Genomic DNA, 20,781 nt, shown 5'->3' with positions numbered 1-20,781 from the left:
ACAATTCGTCTCCATCTGCTGCAGGTTGGACTGGTTGCATGCGTGCCATTACATCGGCTTCCATTGTCCAAAAACCACAAGCTCCTCCAACTGCAATTGGCACATGAACACAATCACTGGGGTGCTAAGAGGCAACATGTAATCTTTTCGGATGAGTCCCACTTCAATGTGTCCTACAGTGATGGCCACATATGCATCCAGCGATAATGTGGTGAGCACAACCCGATGGCTGCATTGTGGCGCAGCATAGCGGACAAACACCAGGTGTGATGGTTTGGGCGCCATTGGTTACAACAACCGATCTCGCCTCGTACGTATTGTGGGCACTTTGAACAGCAACCGGTACCTAACTGAGGTTGTGGAGCCTGAGGTATTCACCCTGCTTCAGGCATCTCCAAATGCCACATTTCAGCAGGACAATTCCTGGCCACATATTGTGGAGAATGTACAGGCCTTCTTCGAAGAGCGATGGGTGCTATTGTTTTCCTGGCCTGCATGTTCACCAGACATGTTGCCCAGCGATAATGTCTGGGATATGGTTGGTCGGCATCTGGTGCATCATGGTCCTCCAGTAACTGGTGTCATGGATTTGTGGGCTTGGATACAAACGTATAGCAGCTCTAATTGCAGCGCATGGTGGCCACATGGCATACTGAATAATTAAATTGAATTCATGTGTTTCCTTCTTGGTGTTGCAATTTCCATAAATGGTAGTGTATACAGGGTGTTACAAAAAGGTACGGCCAAACTTAAAGGAAACATTCCTCACACACAAATAAAGAAAAGATGTTATGTGGACATGTGTCCGGAAACGCTTAATTTCCATGTTAGAGTTCATTTTAGTTTCGTCAGTATGTACTGTACGTCCTCGATTCACCGCCAATTGGCCCAATTGAAGGAAGGTAATGTTGACTTCGGTGCTTGTGTTGACATGCGACTCATTGCTCTACAGTACTAGCTTCGAGCACATCGGTACGTAGCATCAACAGGTTAGTGTTCATCACGAACGTGGTTTTGCAGTCAGTGCAATGTTTACAAATGCGGAGTTGGCAGATGCCCATTTGATGTATGGATTAGCATGGGGCAATAGCCATGGCACGGTATGTTTGTATTGAGACAGATTTCCAGAACGAAAGTGTCCCGACAGGAAGACGTTTGAAGCAATTGATCGGTGTCTTAGGGAGCACGGAACATTCCAGCCTACGACTCGCGACTGGGGAAGACCTAGAATGACGAGGACACCTGCAATGGACGAGGCAATTCTTCGTGCAGTTGACAATAACCCTAATGTCAGCGTCAGAGAAGTTGCTGCTGTACAAGGTAACGTTGACCACGTCACTGTATGGAGAGTGCTACGGGAGAACCAGTTGTTTCCATACCATGTACAGCGTGTGCAGGCACTATCAGCAGCTGATTGGCCTCCACGGGTACACTCCTGCATAACAGGATGGGAATACTTGGATTTAATATGTAATTTTGGGCACAAGGAAGATTCATTTGTAGAACTATAGGAAAATGGCAAAGGGAGAGTCTTGTAAAAGAACTGTTTCATGTGTCCAGAAGGAAGAAGAGAACTTGAATACATACAAGGAAAGACAAATACACAATGAGAACCGTGCCAAAGTAAGTAGCACAACTGAGATGCGAATAAATCAAAATGGTAATGACAAGTGCAAAAAAAGGTGTGGGTTTAGGCTTACTTGCGTGCATATGGTTTGTGGATTGCAAGAGCACACTCATGAGCTCTGCTGGAGAGGCAGCAACTCATATTAGTTTCTTGGGAATTGGAAGTATTGAGAAAATGAAATATAATTTACAACAAAAGAAAACTCAAAGCTATTGAAAACCTGTGTTCATTTGGCTAACATACTGAGGCTACTACTTTGTAACAAATACCCTAATTGAGAGAGTATAATTTGTGTGAAAACTGCTGTCAGGCAGGCTGATACAGAAGTAATGTGTCTGCATGTGTGGCAGGCCAGCATGCAGCTCAGTTTGCAAATTCCTTTTCTTTTTCCACCAATCAGGGCACCTGCTCTTACCTACACAGCTCCAGGTATGCTCTTGGTTTATTGTGAGAACTTTGAAACAAGGATGACTACAAATGTTGTCTACTAGAAAAGCAGGGCATTTTGCAAAATAGCACCTGTGTATAATGTGTAATGACTCAGTTGACCACTCCTATTATAAATCTTACCATAAAATATCATTTAATTCATACATAAGGTTGCTTGGTAGTAAAGTTGTTGGTATTCCACACTATAGACAATTATTTAATATCAGAAATTTATCTAGATTTTTTCCCCTCATAACTTGTTTGTAATGGTTACTTCTTTAACAGAAAAAAATTTGTGAATATGTAAGTGCATCAACTGAAGAAATGTACATGACCTTCTACTGATGTGAAATGTTACTTCCTGTTTTTTTCACAGAACCTGAACCACAAAAGATACCAGAAAGTGGAAATAATGGAAGCGAAACTAGGCCAAGGTTAATGGCGCTGTTGACTGTCCTGAGTCTAAGCACTTTTTTCTTGTAGTTAGCTTTGAAGTAAGTATTACTGTTCTTAACACTATATGAAATAAATATATGAAAGAATTTTTATTGCTCTGAAAATTTTTTGTGTAAAAATGGGTGCCTTATTTTAATCAATGTTATTAAAATTATTTTTGGGCGAGTGGACTATCTTTTTTTTCTTTCTTTTTAAATCATAATTTACAGGTCTGCTCATTAAATCTTTTCTCTTTTCTCCAAGTTGCTTCCAGTCATCCACTCTTAAACACTGCCTCAGATGTTACTTAGCACCTAGAACAAAAATGTGTGTATTTTGAGGAGCTGCTTGGCCACTGTACTGCATTGTTTTTACTTCCTTCGTATTAGCTCAACTACTGGTAGCTCTTTAGGCTCAAGAGTGATTCCTTCCTTTGATATCATAATTTTTTACAATCATCCTGTGCAGTGCTCAACAGTCCACGTCCTCAGTACATGAAGGCTGCCTGGTCTTGGTTTTGTTGTGGTTGTTCCTTCACATTTCCACTTTAAAGTCACTTCATCTACAGTTGACTTGGGCAGCTTTAGAAGGGTTGTTACTCAGAGCACATGCAGTGACTAGTCCACATTCGAAGTAACAGAGATCTCCTGATTGGCCCATTTCGCTGTTATCGATTTTCTACTGATGATACAGTATTCCGCACCACATTTTATAATAGCAGGTCTGCTACACATGTCGTCTTGTGGTCAGCTCTGCAGTACATAGGAGTGTCTGGTTATTTTTGATCTGATAGTGTACACGATGATACATGTATAGGCACATTATGTTTCTGATGTGCTAGATTTGAACCAATAGGTGATATATGGCCCAATTTAGTATGCATATCTATTCTGTCACCTTTTTCACATCACATTTTTTAACATTCCATACTCTACCTACACAGTGCGCTTTACCAGATGCTGGAGCAAGTCTTTATCATGTGTCTGTAGATATAAGAGAAGATACAGTATCATTAGTATAATCTGAAAACTTTTGTGACAATATTATATTATAATATTTCACAGTAAAGTGTTGTGTCTACTATTGCTGTTGTATAATATGCCAATTTATTAATAATAAATAATTAGGAGACTTAGTATACAGTAAATTCTGTTCCCTGTACAACTATTTTTGTGTAACATGTTGACAGCATCTTTGTGCTTAGAAATTTTGAATCTGTGTATTCAGATTACTTGGTAATTTGCTTTTCTTTATATTTAAGCACACCTCTTGATGGGAAGCTTCCAGGGTGAGTTAGTGTGTGTTTTGGTTTTAGTTGACCATTACGGGAGTTAGTTTGAAATGTTTGGTTATGACAGCATAATTTTTATAATCATTTTCTTATTAATAGCATGGTAGAGTTGCAAAGTTGTGTATTGTATCCACTAATTTTGACAAATACAAAGCCTTTAGTATTAAAGTTCTTTCTTGACTGACAAGGCTATATTCTTAATTCCTCTCATAAAGATTGTAGTATAGTGATTTAGTATTTCCAAAGATCTTTAATTAACAATGAAAAACATTGGAATATGAAATGTTATTATTATTATGTCGTATACTGCACCTGATTTTATTTGAACTGAAGGCAAAATGAGGTAGAATGAATGAATTGAAGAGCAAAGGTCATCTTCAAGCTCACAGATATGTACACCTTCTGCAATACTCAACAGTCCGTGCCCTCAATACACCAAGTCTACCTGGTCTGGGTTTAGTTATGGATATTCCTTCACATTTCCACTTTCCAATCACATTACCAGCAGTCAACTTGGGCAGTTTTAGAAGAAAACTAATGAAGAACCTTTTGTAAAAGCCTGAAGCATCATTGGTGAAGATATAATTCCCAAGAAGTGCAAGGAAGCAGAAACACAAATTTATGAGTAAAACAGATGTTGCATTCACCATGCTGAAATAATTATGTTAAGTTTTGCTTGCACGTAAAGCCAGTTACATATACTGCTGGAATGTCCATGAGAGATATTAAAAACAGAAGCACAGTTACTCATAATTTTCTAGAAGAGCAAGATGTATGACCTATTCCACAGTGATCTTGTAAAAAAATAACAATAAAATATAATACTAAGAATATATAAAAAATATAAAAATAAAATACTGAGAATATATAAGAATGTATGAAATCCCATCAGAATTATTGCAAGTACAAGTATTTATTTTGTCTTTTAAGCTGATAGTAGAAAATGCTTCAAAAGGGAAAAATCAAGGTTTGATTCACATTTTTCATTGGTCTAGGTACAAATCATAAATCAGCTGTAGATGAGTGGTTGCCTTGCCTCATTTTTGTTTGTTGTTTCCATGTTGGAATTTTTCAGTCATAATATTAGAACAGAAATAAATATAGGTGGGAAAAAATTACTACATTTTTGCATTCTGGAGATTACTGCCCCATGGAAACATCAGGAGCAGAGTTATCTTTTTCTTTATCATTTCACATTGCATGTCACTTCTTGAAATAGCATGTCCAATCAGAGAATGGCTGGTTTTCTCCAGTATGTAATGCCATTTTAACATCACTGTCAGGTGATATTGTCCAGTACTGAAAGTGCATACTATGTTAGAATGAGCCACCTCTCATGACACAAGTATGCATTTTGTCCCAGGATTAAGAAACTAGCAGTGGTACAACTGCAGCTTAGGGACAAAATAAATTCATGATGGGTATATCCGAGAAAGTTTCCTTTAGTGAACTCCACAAACTGCAGGGAACTGGAAGAATAAGTGAAGTCTTGCACAAAAATTGGAAAAAATCAAATCATACTCTTTTAACTTGCCCCAGAAAGCTTTACAAATGAGAAGAAGAGCAGTAATTAACAAGACAGATCATACAGCCATATTTCCTTGTTCACAACACATATGTGCTTTTCTTATCACAAAATAACCAAAAAAACTCCGTCTCTTTCAGATTCATATATCCATCACAAATAGTGATCAGAAAAGAATCAGTTAAAAAGAAAATTTAATTATTTAGGACAATCTTTGTGTTAAGTAACATGAAGCTAGTGTGGTGGACACTCTAAATTGATCTTTATTCTTTCTGGGTATTCACTGTTATTGCAGGCCAACTGCCTTTAAATGTTTGACAGTTGCATGTGTTTTGTTGGTTTTGAAGCAGTGTTATTACTTTGTTTCCCTTTCATACTTTGAAACAATGTTACTTTCTTCATTCCATCTTCCAGCTTTTAGTAGCACGGTTTTCTACTCTCTGTCCTGCAGTCACACATTTTTATTTCTTCTTGGTTAAACTTTGCTTATTTTCATGTCTTTGCAATTGACTTACTTTAAGGCATACATTACTCATTTCATCATTTTGTTCCTCCTTCCATCCCTGCCTCCTCCTGAACCTCTTAGCTGTTTTCTCTTTTTCCCCTTCTCTTTTATACAGCGTGTACATAAAATCTGGGAACACTGTCAATTATTTATTGCACAAGAACTAAACATTGTACAGATGTCATTCATATTGCTTGCATTTTGAAGAAAAACTCTGAAAGTTGTTTTTTTTTTTTTTTTTTTTTTTTTTTTTTTTACATTCGATGTGCAAGCCATGAGCGACCCAGCAGACATCAATATGGTAATCAAATTCTTGTTGTACCAGTCCCAGCATGGCATCCTCGACTGTGACAGTTGCTTCCTGTATTCTCTCCCGGATCTCTGCTAATCATGTGGTAGAGGCGGTATATACACCAGATCTTTAATGTGTCCCCATAGAAAAAAGTCACAGAGTGACATCTGGTGCTCTGGGAGGACATTTCATGAAACAACTGCCCCCTTCTGTAGCATGGTCGATCCATCGATGTGGCAGCTCCATGTTCAGGTACCCATGAACTTCACAATGAAAATGGAGTGGACACCCATCTTGCTGAAAGATGAACGGAGAGTCCGATTGCATTTCCGGCATCAGCTGTTGCTGCAACACGTCCAAGTGGGAATATCCAGTGACAGTGCTCTTGGCGACGAAGACTGGTTCGTACATTTTTCGACATGACGAGGCACAAAAAACATGTACCTTTGTGGAATCACACTCAAATTCAATGCATTTGTGTGGATGCTTTGTACCCCAGATTCAACAATTATTCCTGTTCACTTTCCCATTAGTGTGAAAAGTGGCTTCGTTGCTAAAACTTAAGCAACCAGCAATGCCATTCCCATCGTCATTCAGTTGTTGCAGCTGCGAACAAAACTCAAAACATATCTTTGTCATCGTCATTGAGCTTTTGCACTAGCTCCAATCTGAAGGGTTTCATAGACAGTTTCTGTCACAGAACTTTCTACACTGTCATTGGAGGCATTTCGAGTTCACAGGATGCACGACACACCGATTTCTTTGGACTCCTTATGAACGTCTCTTGTATGTGTTCCACATTCACTTCACTGACACTGGGATGCCCACTTCTCTTTGCTGGGCACCAGCAGCCCGTCGTAACAAATTTGTTGTGCCAGTGGTAAATGACCTCCGTTGTTGGTGCTTCTTACCATACTTGGTTCTAAACATCCATTGAACAGCTGTAGCACACTTGTTTTTCTCAAACTCCAACACACAGAAAGCTTGCTCCGCACCTGAACTAGCCATGTTTGTGACTAGCGCTGACTATCGGCAAATTACCAAACTAAGCTGCGGCAGTATACGTGAAAAAAAACTTTCAGGATTTCTTTTTAAAATGACATGTGTATGATATCTGTACAATGTTTGATTCTTGTGCAATAAATAATTGAAAGTGTTCCCTGTACATATTATTCAAGTAGTTGATGTCATTTTGTGGGATCACAGGGCCACTCATATCACAGAACATCACACATTAAAGTTGTGGGGCAATATATATAGTGTCCCTCTTAAGACTTGTCACAAACATTTTCTCTGGTGTTTTGGCAGATATTTTCAGTTTATCTTTTGCAGTGTGTAGTTAGGGTCAGTCCAAACAAATACTGCTCATCATGGCTGTCAAGTGACATCCAGTGTCAATGGGAAACATTGGTTTATTTCCCATTACAAACAAAACTTTTTTTAAAGTGGAATTTTGCAAGCCCATTTGATAGAGAGGTCCCAAATTAGTCTAGTATGATACATATTTGTTTTATTTAACTATATTACCAGAGACAGTAAAACACAAATAATAAACAATACTCCAGCAGCGACTGAATGGTGGTGCTATATGACAGTATCAGTCGGCACAGGCCAGAGTGGTATGCGAGGTGCTGTGTAGCAATGGTCATTCTTTGTGTTTTGCTGTCCCTGTTAATATTTATCTCACTAGACTAATTTTGTAATTATAGCACTAGACTAATTTTGGACTGCTCTATCAAATGCGCATATAAAATTTCATGTCAGAAGTAATTTTGTTTGTAACTGGAAACAAACCAACCCTTTCCATTGACACTGGGCAGTATTTGTATCAGCTGATTCTAGCTATATATTGTGAAAACTAAATTACAAATATCTGCTGAAACATCAAATAATACAGTTTATACAGACAGGTCTGAAACAATTTGAAAAGCTTGTAAGGGATGTTGTAGGGTAGGTTTTGCTGAGAAATAATTGTTATGAAAAAACTCAATACATTTCACTGTTTCTGAGTTCATTAGCATTTAAAGTTAGCCAGACATGTGACTGTGCAGGCAAATTCAAGTGGCCTGCCAGAGACGGTGTCACCAAACATGTTTCCAAAAACTGAACAACAGAGCGATACAAAAATTGGACATGGGGCGGTAGTAAAGATTGAGCCCAAGCCAAACAGTCTTGTGCGCTATCATCTACGCTGTGATAACAACTAATACTAATTGTAACTGGTGGGCCACTTGAATTTGAGGAAGCAATGCCCTGATTGGGTAACTTAAACATTAATTACCCCAGAAACAGCTCAACATATTGAATTTTTTTCTTAAAAATTATTTCTCAGTACAACCTATCCTGCAGCAGACAGGCTTTTCAGACAGTCTGTAACCTCCTGTTATATATAAGTGAAGCCAATCTATAATAATAAAAAAAATATGCTCTTTAATTTTCTGGAAGCTGTGGTAATCCAATGATTATTGTTTCAGGTAACACGGAAGCTTCTCTTGTTACCTCGACCTGACATGTGTGATTGAGTGCGGTTGAGTAATAGCTGATGAGCTTCTTATCAATAACAACCAAGCAGTTCATCTTCGCTTTGAAGCAACCAGTGACAGCTTTACTGCTTTGCAGGACTGTGCCAGTCACTCAGGATTCTTTTGATCTGAAACTTAGGACTTTAGAACTAGCATATAAATTCCCTTTCGTGCTTGAAATGATCTTAAAATTTTCAGTCAGAAACATATATTTCCCAGTAAAGCTGCATGTGCATCATATGACACTTTTAAAATTGCATTTACAAGAAAGAATGCAGCTTTTATTTTATAAATATTGTTAGATTTGTCCTTGTTCACAATTGCTCTCTGAATAAGGAATGCAGGTTAGCCTTATATGATGAATGTATTATTGGTCTTTTGAGTCCTGCAGTTTAACATACTTAGAAACAGTTTCTGGGAAATCAGTGCCAGTATTCTTTCAGGTTCAAATATTGGTTATCATTTTAGAAAGAAATTGCACTCTACAGATAGTATCTTGTTTTTAAAACATTGTTAATATAATGCATAAACCAAAGTATTTGATGCCTCTGGAGAAATGAATCGGCACACTCCTAGGGCACGTACATGTTTATAGAGTTATGCTTGTATAAATATATATTATAGTCAATCATAAAATGTGATTTGGCCTACTTTATGAAGCCAGTTATATTTTACTTACAAATTGCTTTGTACATATCTATAAATATGTGTAAAACACTCTATATTTTAAGTCTTTTATATAGGTCAGTCATTTTGTCAAGAGGTTTTTCACTGAAAATAGTGATCAAATTTTTCCCCAGTTATTCAACTGACCGAAGGGTAACTGAACTCAGTTCCTTTTTCTGTTTGTACAGCTGAGCTGCATGATTGTAATAATCAAAGAAAGCAATGTTTCACCTAGTGGTACAATAAGTGTTATTATTATTGTTCCTTGGCATCTTAAAGACAGCAAAATAATGAGAAACAAGGAAAATATTTTCTAAGGCTTTAATTTATTTTACTACTGCTGTCTTTATTTTTCTCCTGTTATTTATTACATGCCTTCATAATGTGGTACCAGTGTGGCCTCTCTGGAAGAAAGTACTTGATGAATTTCTATTTCCCTCAGTGAACGATTTTTCACTTTTGCCTTTTTCATTAAGCTAACACAGTTTTGTGATAGGCTTATTATGTGTACCACTTATTTTCCATGATGAGTCCAGTAAAATATTGTTATTGCTTCCTTCACATGCAGCTCCTTATATCATCTAGTTAATGGACCATCCTAGTATTTATCTTAAAGATGAAGAATAAATGAAAGTTATATTTTGAGATGTATGTGCATTTAGTCAATGTGATTTGGTAATTTGACAGTATCCCCTATACCCTTTTTTTTATTTCACACGTTACTTTGTGATAGATATTGCCATGTACTTTTCTCATAAAACTGACACCATGCAGAAATTTTTGTGGCAGAAAAGACTGCATAACAGTTAAGTGCGCAAAGGGCAGCTTTGAAATTTAAATTATTTTATGTTACCTCATAAGAATGTCATTGAAATTACCTGCAGCTTAAATAAAAATGACAATCTATGCACTGTGCCTTCTCATAGTAAACTTTATTTTGTAAGAGTTATTTGAGTGGAGCATAAAACAGTAATTATCATTATTAATGTTCCATATGTTGAAATTATTTTCATAAAATAGAATAATATATGGTCAATACATCAAATGAAACACATAATGTACAGTGCTGAAAAAGGCTAAACACTGATACGTTTGCACAGAATGTTAGAATTGTAAATATTTTATTTGTCTATTCTGACAAGACAATTCGCAAAAGATTGTATTTTTAATGTTTGTAATGTTTGTATGTGTGTAATGTTGTAAATTGTCACTTATTTATGAGTTTTATGAGCTGCTTCCATATGTCACTGTTATATTTTAATGCAAAAGTTTTCTCATTGAGTTAGTTTTTAATGTTGTACTCGTTTAAAACTCAAAAACGGAAATGTAATTAGCTTTCTTAATTTTTTGTCACCTTTCAGTTGAAAAATACATTTGTATCATAGTTAATTGATGCTAGTTGGTCTGTTCTGGGAAAGTTCTAGATGCTTTGATAGCCCTTCCTTTGTCATTTTTGAGTGAAGATGAATAATGGAAACTGGTTTTCTGTACTGTATTTTATAGAGTATGTATCAATGAACACTTTGAAAGCATCACATTAATTTTGTTATCAGTGAAGGATATTATAATCATAGGAGTGGACAGCTTATGTGCCTTGTGTACCTGTATTAGGTTCTCAGTAACTTCTATTATTATACAACTTCCTTCAGTTCTGTTTTTGCATTATATTTAGAAAGTGTTAAACCCAACTCTTCACAGATTTTTTCTAGTCAAATTAATAATATTGAGTACATTCTTTATGTCAAATCAAAAGCAAAGTTTTCATTTTTCTCTTATTCGTTTAAATGATCTATACTCTAAGAGTTGTCATAAAGCAGAATTAATAGTCTTCATCAGTGACAAACCATTAATTTTGTCTATCAGTAGTACATACCATAGTAAATATATTTGCTGTGATACAAATGTATTCAGATATAGAATAATTCATTATTGCCAAGAGTGTGCACAGTAATAGCTATAGGATAAAACTCCTGTGTGAATGTGATTTTCTGAAAAATTTTATGAGATTGGACATAAATGTGTACAAGAGGAATAAATGTTATTGATTAAAGAAATAAAACTGTAATTAACATCACAGAAAACTCTCTGTCTGTGTATCTTTTATTTGCTCTTTTCATAGAACGATGCATTCAGTCTCTCAAAAATGCAAATCTGGTGGGTCACAAATGAAACAGGGAATTTGTCTGGAAATATTGCCTCTCAAAAAGTCAATCATTATTTGTTTGGCTGTTTCCTTAGTATGTCTGTGTCAAATTATTTTTTAAGTAATTGTAATTATCAAACTTCATTTTATTTCAGGCATTTAAAAAAATTAGCATTTCTGTAAGGTTTTGAAGTTCCAGTTTTGTATTGCTCCATATCCGCATCCAGTGACGCCTATAGGCTGAGGATGACACAGTGGTTGGTCAGTACTGTAAGGGTCTTCTGAGAGCTGTTCAGATGGAGTTTTAGCATTTTTTAGTTTTTAATTGAACAGATATTTCTTTTATTGAAATATACTATTCAAGGAAATCTTGAATGATGGCTGAAGAGCAGTAGCACATCAACATCATCTCAGTTAAGTATATCACAATAACAAACCTCATGAATGGTACTCAAATTTGCCTTTCACTTCAGAAAGTGGATTTCTACATTCAGCGGTTTAGTTAAACATTAAATGAACTTTACTGTGAAACTAAAGAGCTGAGTATTTGCAAATATGTTTCTCTGATTGTGTGATATTTTTTAACTTATTATTTTTGGCTGTTGTTTTATTCACACACCGAGAACATGCACTACTATATATTTTCTTGGATTGTTAGCTCAAGAAATACCATTTCATTATCAACTTATCATTAAAATTGTTTGAACATATTGTTAAAATGTCCCTGGGTATGGAAGTTTAATGACAATTCATGAGTATCCATCTTTGTGTAAATAACGACTGGTGCTACTCCCTAGAATGATTATTTTTTCTTTGGCTTTGTCCTCTGTCTATATTTGTATTGTATGTGTTCCTTTGATTCATACATTGAATGCATTGCATAGACTTAATTAGGAAGGAAGATGATAATGGATGTAGAACTGGTCAAGTAATACGTTAAGAAAGTAAAGCAGTTGTTATAAACTGCATTGTAACAATGATGTCATCCAAGATCAGTCTCTCTGCCATATTCAACATACCGACATTATGGAAACATTGAAAAACAAATCAGCCCAAGACCTAGTGAAAAAAATTGGTGATCTGTCTGTTAAGAGTTTCTGGGGGACTATGAACATCATCAAGAATTTGTGGGAGCTTCCCAAATCTCTTCAGCAAAAATGCAGATTTTTTATCACATTGTATACATCAGTAAACATTGCAATATTAGTGAATTGAGGCATGTAAATAATGGTGTATTCAAGCAGCTAACATCCCTACTAAACGAATTTGATATCCAAATTTTAGTAATTCAGAAATCAAGTACCCTGATCAAAATAAATTTGAAACCTACAAATCGTGGGAATTTCAGTCACATAAAAAATCCCACAGTGTGGCACTTCGTTTGCAGCAGTACACCATTTCACTGTTCTGTCTGCCTTCCTCTTCATTTCTGCATTCGTAGTATACCATACATCACTCAATCTGCTGCACGTCCTCGGTCTTCCCTGGCAATTAATTCCCTCAGTATCACCTTCTGCTATCGATATAATTGTGACTTTAGGATGCGTTCCATGAGTTTCTATTTCCTTGTTTGGATGTACCTTCAAGGGGATACGGTTTCCTGTGTTCATCTCAGTGCCTCTTCATTGGTAAATTTATGTTTCCAGCTGATATTCAGTCTTCTGTAGCACAAAATCTCCATGTTTTCTACCTGTCTTTTCTCTTGTTTTCCTATTGTTTAGGTTTCACACCTGCATAGAACCACTTTGGATCACCTTCTGATAGCATTTCAGTGTTACCAGTCAAATCAGGAAATGAAGCTAATCACTAATCTGTGGACGTACACCAATTAATAACTACATTCAAGAAAATTCTCATACATAGTGAACTTCTGGGAATTATTTTGACAATCTATAACTAAAATTTGCCTGCTTACACTGAAAGGAAATATTGTGCACAAAATGGCAAAGAGAAGAAATTTGAGACTGCTGTTGGACTACAGCCTGCCTATAAGGAAACTAATTTACTTATTTGTTTCTTATTCCGTTGATCTGTCTGCAATAATCTCACAAGGATGTAGTGTGTGTAAATTCTTTTCTTTTCATTTTTTTCACATTTTATATAACAATTTGTGTGATCTTTCTAAATAAATCAATACATAGCTGGTAATGTTACAAAAAGACCAAATTAATACTAGATCACATTTGCATTATACAAAAATTTGACACAGCAAGTTCAAAATAAAAAATGAGTGTGTAAATAATTTTCAATTTTACATTATATTACGATTGTCAAATTTTTCCAGTCATTGTGTAAATCGTGCTTTCTCCTTGTATTGTATTCATGATATCCACTATTCTGTTTATACAATCCAATATTTTTACAACACGTTTTTGGGCCAAGAAAATTTTCTTTGGTAGCGATTTGTTTCCCCAAAACATAATTCCATATGTCATTAGAGAATGAAAGTATCCATAGTGAGATGCTTTCCTAGTATTTAAGTTCCCACTCTCACAGATAGTACATGTCACAAAAATCTGTGACCTGAGTGTCTTGTGAAGGTTTATTATATGCTGACACTAGTTTATGGTGCAATCAATCATAACACCCAGGTATTTTTCATTTCAATTTCCTTTATTGTCTGTGTGGCACACTTCAAAGTTAACTCTTCCTTGGCAGTTGCACCAAATTGAATACAGTTGGTTTTATTAAAGATTAATGAGAGTCTATTGACATGAAACATTCTACTAAAGCAATAATGTTAACAGATCCTTGAAGATTTTCACACTTATGACCATCAGTCATAAGGTTGGTGTCATCTGCAAAAGTGGTAAAACTGCGCGTTGTGGTAAGCAGTGGCAAAGCTCTTCAGAGGCTTTTGAGGCTTACCCTACCCAAAAATTTGAAGAAAACTTTTAATTAGAGTTGAAAATGGCATAAGTCTGCTTTGTATGTTACTGCAGTTTCATTTGATCCATCCATGAGTGAGAATTTGGTGCATTGTTTATGCTATCCAGTTTTAACAGTTCACTGGAGGCTTCTAGAAATAGCCTCTTGTTTCCATGCAGCAGCCAGCAGGACAGCAGGCAGTCACATGAGTCATAGGAACATGGCAGTGAGGCTTGTCTAAGCTGTGAAACTGTGTGTTTTAGCACACTGTTCAAACCTGATTTAACAGAACTTCTTCTAGTAGTATAATTCATGAGTGGATTTGATTAACTGGTATTACACATTGTGCAGAGGGAACATTTGTGTCTTTGTTTTGTGAATTAAAAGACATACCATTTCCAAGCTGGACTTAACAAAAAAGTGTGCTTATAAAAATAAATGATCCACATCACACTTAGACATCACAATAGTTGATGAGAAACAAAACAGAAAATTTCATTGTTCATGGTATAGGAAGTATCCTTGGCTTATAGGTTGCTCTGTAACAATTTCTGTTTTATTTGGTGGGTCTGGAATTGAAAAAGAATGGACATCAGCTTCTTTTTTGGAGTATGCTTGTCAAAAGAACTTGACAGAGAAGCTGAGAAACACCAGAATTCAAGAAGTCGCCATCAGTTGTTGGGTCATGGAAGAATTGAACATTCAATTTCTGAAGGAGCCAAACTTCTAGCTATAAAACATACTCCAGTAGTGAAACAAAATACATTTGTAACTGAGAGACTTACTGATGATGTTTGTTTCTTGGGCAAGAAAGAGCTTTCATTCAGAGGACACTTTGAAGATGAAAGTTCTGACAACAGAGGGAATTGCCTTGAATTATTGGTGCTTTTGTCTAGACACAGACAGTTCATTCTTGATTACTTGCAGAGCACTCTTGCATTCAAAGAAACATCAAGCACAATTCAAAAAGAATTAACTGTGTCGGTTATCAGTGCAATTAATGATCACATTAAAGAAGATTTACAGTCATATGAGTGTTGGAGTGGAAGCAGATTGAATCATGGCTATTTCTTGTATGCTGCAAATGAGTATTACTCACAGGTTTTCACAAGACAATCCCACAGAAAGATTTATTGGTTTTTACACTGTTTGTAGTGCAAAACTCCTCAGTGTTTATAAGAAATTGTAGTCAATGCACTTGATGTTTGGGAAGTTACTGACAAAATAGTTAGCCAAACATATCATGGAGTCTCAATAGTGGCAGGTAAACATGAAGGGTTCCAAACTATTACCAAACAAAAATGTATGCGAGCTAAATTTTTGTGCTGTTGTGCTTTTTATTTGCAATCTTGTGGCATTCCAGTCACTTTTTTGCATGTCCTCAAAGAGAGCACAACTCTTAGAAAATAAAGAATTTAGATCACATCACATGTGTATTGCATGCACGAATTTCAGTTCACAAGCTATTCAGATTTCAAAATATCACCACAGATGATGAAAATTGGGATGCAGATTTGTTCAGTAGTGGTTCTAACTTGCCTAGCTAATAAAACTCAATTCCTTTTCTTGTCTTCCCCTTTAACACAAAATTGCATGTGAAATTAGTATGTTCAATGCTGAATTCAAGAAGATCATCAGTTTGTTACACGATATGAAATCGAAAAAACTGTGACCTCGTGTACTGAAAGCTATAACAGGAAACTTAACAGTGAAATAACTGATCATGAGCATGACTTTCAGTCCCTTAAGATGTTATCTTACGAGACTTTAGATAACATGACAGTGCAAATGGAAATGCCTTTTGGATGTCTTCAGAATATTCGGTTTACAGAATTGCTTGAAAAGAATCAGTTTGGAAATTGTAAATCAAATTTCCCAGCAATGAATCTGGATGTCCTCCTTACAACTTACCCATTCTTGAACAGAAAATGACTGGAAAATAAGTTAGGAAATGTTTACATTGACATCTGTTAGCACTTTATTCAAAACAAATGTGCTAGTACTTATGACGAACTGTCAACTGGGTACCCACTATTTCCTGTGTTTTGTGAGATTCATTTTCATCTTAGACCATTAGCTTGAATGTAAGCCAATCTGGCCACCGGAATTCGTAGTGTACAAGTACAGTAAACGTGGGAAAACTTTGCCGATCATCGCACGTAGGTCCTATTCGGAAAACTTCGGGTCAGCCGTCTTCTGTTTAGGATTTCTCACAGCTTCATGATGTATTAATTGTTGACAGTAGTTGCTTTGTTTCCAACAAGGAAACTCCCCATCACCCCCCCCCCCCCCTCCTCCCTCTCCATAATGGTGATGTGGTTTTCCGCTGTTCGTGTTATTCAAATTTGTGCCTGTGTCGTGGTGTAACATCCATTTGCAACAGCAAGGTGTAAGGTAGGGACCTATAATTCTGCACAACTATTGTGTTAGCAGGCGATAGGAAGTGGCTTTGCTGGCCGCTGTGGCCGAGCGGTTCTAGGCGCTTCAGTCCGGAACTGCGCTGCTGTTATGGTCGCAGGTTCGAACCCTGCCTCGGGCATGTATGTGTGTGATGTCCTTAGCTCTGTTAGGTTTAAGTAGTTCTTAAGTCTAGGGGACTGATAACCTCAGATGTTAAGTCCCATAGTGCTTGGATCCATGTGAACCAATTTTGAATTTTAAGTGGCTTTTGAAAGGGAAACGCTAACGTTTGATGGCAAGGCAATATGTCAATTGAATCCTCCGCCGGAAAACATGACGCCTGGTGTGTCATACATGGCATTGGTGACAGTCATATGATAGGAATTTCTTATCGATGCACCTAATTTGTACGACTGTTAAGTGAGTTAGATATACCTCCTTTCCCGATGTAGGTGTCCATATCAATGTGAATATGAGCACTCCCAAGGAAACAATGAAAACATAGTAGTTTATCACATAGAATGCAACAGTTTCACAATCACACAGTTTCACTGTGCGCTGTCAAAACATCTTTTTAACGTTTTTGAAATTGCGTTCCGTTTTGGAAGTCTTTACTCTTGTATTCCTTTTTTGTAACATAGTTCACATCCGTTCATTTGTTGTTTTCATTTCTGCGAGATGCCTATGTGGTGTTTCACCTGCTCTCACTATTCATCAGATTTACTTGTGACGGTAACATTTTCTTACCTCATGAGTCATATTCTATAACCAATGTATAGTATGACAACTGCCAAGACTACAGAAAGAGAACAAACATTTCAGTGACGAGACAGACAGTTCATAATGTTATGAAAAAATAAATAAATAAGTAAATGGCACGATGGAGTTTTGAACACAGCTCGCCCGTTTGGTAGTCCAACGCCATGGGCACACCCATGACTCTGTCGCTGTTTCAGGCTGCTCTTTATTGCACTTCTTCTTCTTGGACCATTCACGGTGTCCATTTTGGTTGTTTTTGACAGTTCACTACACCTTTTTCCTGTTTTCATGTTTCATCAATGTTCAGTTTTTGACGAGCTATCCACTGGGCCATCTTACCACTATATCTGAGGAGAGTGCAATGGGGAGTTTCCCTTGCAAGCAGTGTTGGTGCTGGAGTCTTGCTTAGTTGGTCTGAGTTGTTCAGTCAGTATCAATCAAACAAGCAGGTTAATCGTCTGATACTTGAAAGTGAACTTTTGACTTGTAAAGCTATTTTTTCTTTACTTAATGAGTTTGTCAAAGACACACAAATACAGTGATGATTACATGAAACACAGTTTTGTTGCTGTACAAAACAGTGGTGTCGACCATCCGCAATATGTTATTTGTTATGAAGTATTGAGTAATGATGCCAAGAGACCCTGTCTCGAACGGCATTTGTGTACTAAGCATACCATTTTAAAAAGTAAGACAATGGAGTTTTTTGCTGCAAAATGTGCGAGTGTGAAACGTATGAAGTTGGATAGTACTGGACTCATTTGTTCAGTCGTACAGCTATGTCCATAGACTGCAAACCTCTGCACAATTACATTCCACTCTAGATTCACAAATAATTTCTATTCTTCAACAAATTAATGAACTGAGTATTTCCGTAATTACTGTCACACTGTTCTCAACTATCTATCCACATAACCATACATTGCTAATAAAGTCTTAACTAACTATGACCATGGCAGATTACATATCTGTCCTCCAAGGCTTCCCAACAAGCTCTGATTTACACACTAGACATTACTAAGTCTTAACTAACACTGACCACTGCAGACAACATATTTGTTCTCCAACCAGCTCTGATCTTACAGCCGAACCACTTCACTCGCCATCCAAGTTAGGTGCGTTCCGAAGATCACCGAAGTCCTCCGTCTGCTTTTTCGATTCACAGTTGTTTATTATTCTGCTGGTAACTAATACTTCTGAAATAATGGAATGAATATACACTATTGATAGATGCTTTAAATATGACATGCAACTACCGAATGCAGCAGCCAATCGCAGAGACGGACCACAATTTAGGTGGTCTTTCTCATGATGCTCATACCTAACAAGCCATCTGTCATCGGTACCTCACACCACATTACGTCCTCTGGCAACTCCTGCCTTCTCAACTGATCTAAGAAGAGCTTCTTGTACCTAAATATGATGGCTGCAAAGCCAGAAATATTACACTGTGACCATTTGTGCTGCCATTTTCTGTTTGCGTTCAATATCCCCCGTTGTATTGTGTATATTAAACTTGGAACCTAGAAACGGCAGAGAGGCTTCATCCCACCATAGCCCCCAGTGGTTCACAACCCCACAACAGGCCGCAGCAGTCCACCCACCTCACCGCTGCTCCACACCAAACCCAGAGTTATCGTGCGGTTCAGTCCCAGTAGACACCCCTTCTACTACACTTCTTGTCGATGTGTGTGACATGTGCCTTTTCCCAAGAAATGGGCATGGTTTTTTTGTACGAGGGATCTATGATAGATTATAGTGAGAAGAGGTATGTCCGCCGCAAATTCAGTATAGAATCTGAGACGGATTCCATCAGGCCCTGGAGCTTTGTTCAATTTTAACAATTTCAGCTGTTTCTCAACACCACTATCACTAATACTTATTTCATTACTCTTTCCAAGGGTACGAGGATTAAACTGGGACAGTTTTCCTTTGTGGAGGACCATTTGAAAACTAAGTTAAGCATTTCAGCTTTTGTTTTGCTATCTCCAATTTCAGTTCCTGTCTCATTCGCTAGGAACTTGACACTAACTCTGGTGCCACTAACAGCCTTTACATGCGACCAGAATTTCTTTGGATTTTGTGAAATGTCATTTGACAATATTTCACTTTGATAGTCATTGAAGGCATTGCTCTCTTGACAGCCAAACATGTTTCATTCAGCATCTCTATCTATAGCCCTGCGCTTTGTTTTACACCTATTATGCAGTTATCTCTGTTTCTTTAGAAGTTTCTGTAGAGTGACTGTATATCATGAAAATTCCCTCATATTATGAACTGTTCTATTGGGTACATGTCTGTCTAGTGAATGGTCAACTATTCTTTTTAACTTGAGGCCTCAATCTCTGCTAATTTCAATTTGCTGCCTCTCATACCTCACCTGTCTTTCAACAACATCATTGCCTCTGTACTTCCACCTCGACTGACATCTCTGCCCAAACTCTTTGCATTTACAAATGTCTGCTTGTGTCTGTGTATGTGTGGATGGATATGTGTGTGTGTGCGAGTGTATACCTGTCCTTTTTTCCCCCTAAGGTAAGTCTTTCCGCTCCCGGGATTGGAATGACTCCTTACCCTCTCCCTTAAAACCCACATCCTTTCGTCTTTCCCTCTCCTTCCCTCTTTCCTGATGAAGCAACCGTTTGTTGCGAAAGCTTGAATTTTGTGTGTATGTTTGTGTGTCTATCGACCTGCCAGCACTTTTGTTTGGTAAGTCACATCGTCTTTGTTTTTAGATATATTTTTCCCATGTGGAATGTTTCCCTCTATTATATTTACTGAACATTTATATCTTTCTGCTTGTTCTTTGTACCATTAGGATTTTAATAATCTCACCTGTGGGATGCATTTCTTTCGATCTTACACTGATGCTCCTGGTTTCCTACAGCTATATTTATCTGGGATGGATGGAGAGTCACCTAATGTAAAAAGCCCTTGTTTGCACCCCACACACAGTGAGCTACCTGAGTAGCGGCCTCTGATGTGTAGTGCACATCTTGCCTATTTAGAGAGACCCTACAGTTGTCAATCCTATGGCGCAAGTCCAGGAAGTTGCAGCCTAGCTTGTCACGGAACCTTCAAAGTCTCTGGTTCACTCCTTCCACTCGACTCAGACCCGAGGGGCCACAATCAGTTCTAGGGACAATGCTGCAAATTGTGAGCTTCGTTGAAACTCCACGCGCAAGCTTGGTCTTCTCAACCTTCTCTGCCAGTCACTGGAATGACTCAAGAATGACTTCATAGCACAGACGACAGCATCATTTGTTTCAACATGCGCCGCAGTCTGCAGTTGGTTTCACCCTGTTCCCTCAGTGGCTGC

General features: G+C 37.3%; 1 protein-coding gene across 1 annotated transcript in view; it reads left to right on the top strand.

Moving 5' to 3' along the window:
• The window catches only part of LOC124594025 (lachesin-like), a 157,318-nt gene extending 145,945 nt beyond the window's left edge, over positions 1 to 11,373 (top strand). The window contains exons 11-13 of the mRNA XM_047132376.1: positions 2,433 to 2,550; positions 3,753 to 3,779; positions 8,579 to 11,373. Of these exons, the coding sequence (XP_046988332.1) occupies positions 2,433 to 2,539 (107 nt within the window). The 3' untranslated portion in view covers positions 2,540 to 2,550; positions 3,753 to 3,779; positions 8,579 to 11,373. The remainder of the gene's footprint in view (positions 1 to 2,432; positions 2,551 to 3,752; positions 3,780 to 8,578) is intronic.
• Positions 11,374 to 20,781: the final 9,408 nt, after the last annotated feature.

The sequence above is a fragment of the Schistocerca americana genome, chromosome 2, assembly GCF_021461395.2.
Source record: "Schistocerca americana isolate TAMUIC-IGC-003095 chromosome 2, iqSchAmer2.1, whole genome shotgun sequence".
NCBI lineage: Eukaryota > Metazoa > Arthropoda > Insecta > Orthoptera > Acrididae > Schistocerca > Schistocerca americana.
The sequence above is the reverse complement of the archived record's forward strand: the minus strand, read 5'-3'. Positions and strand labels throughout refer to the sequence as shown.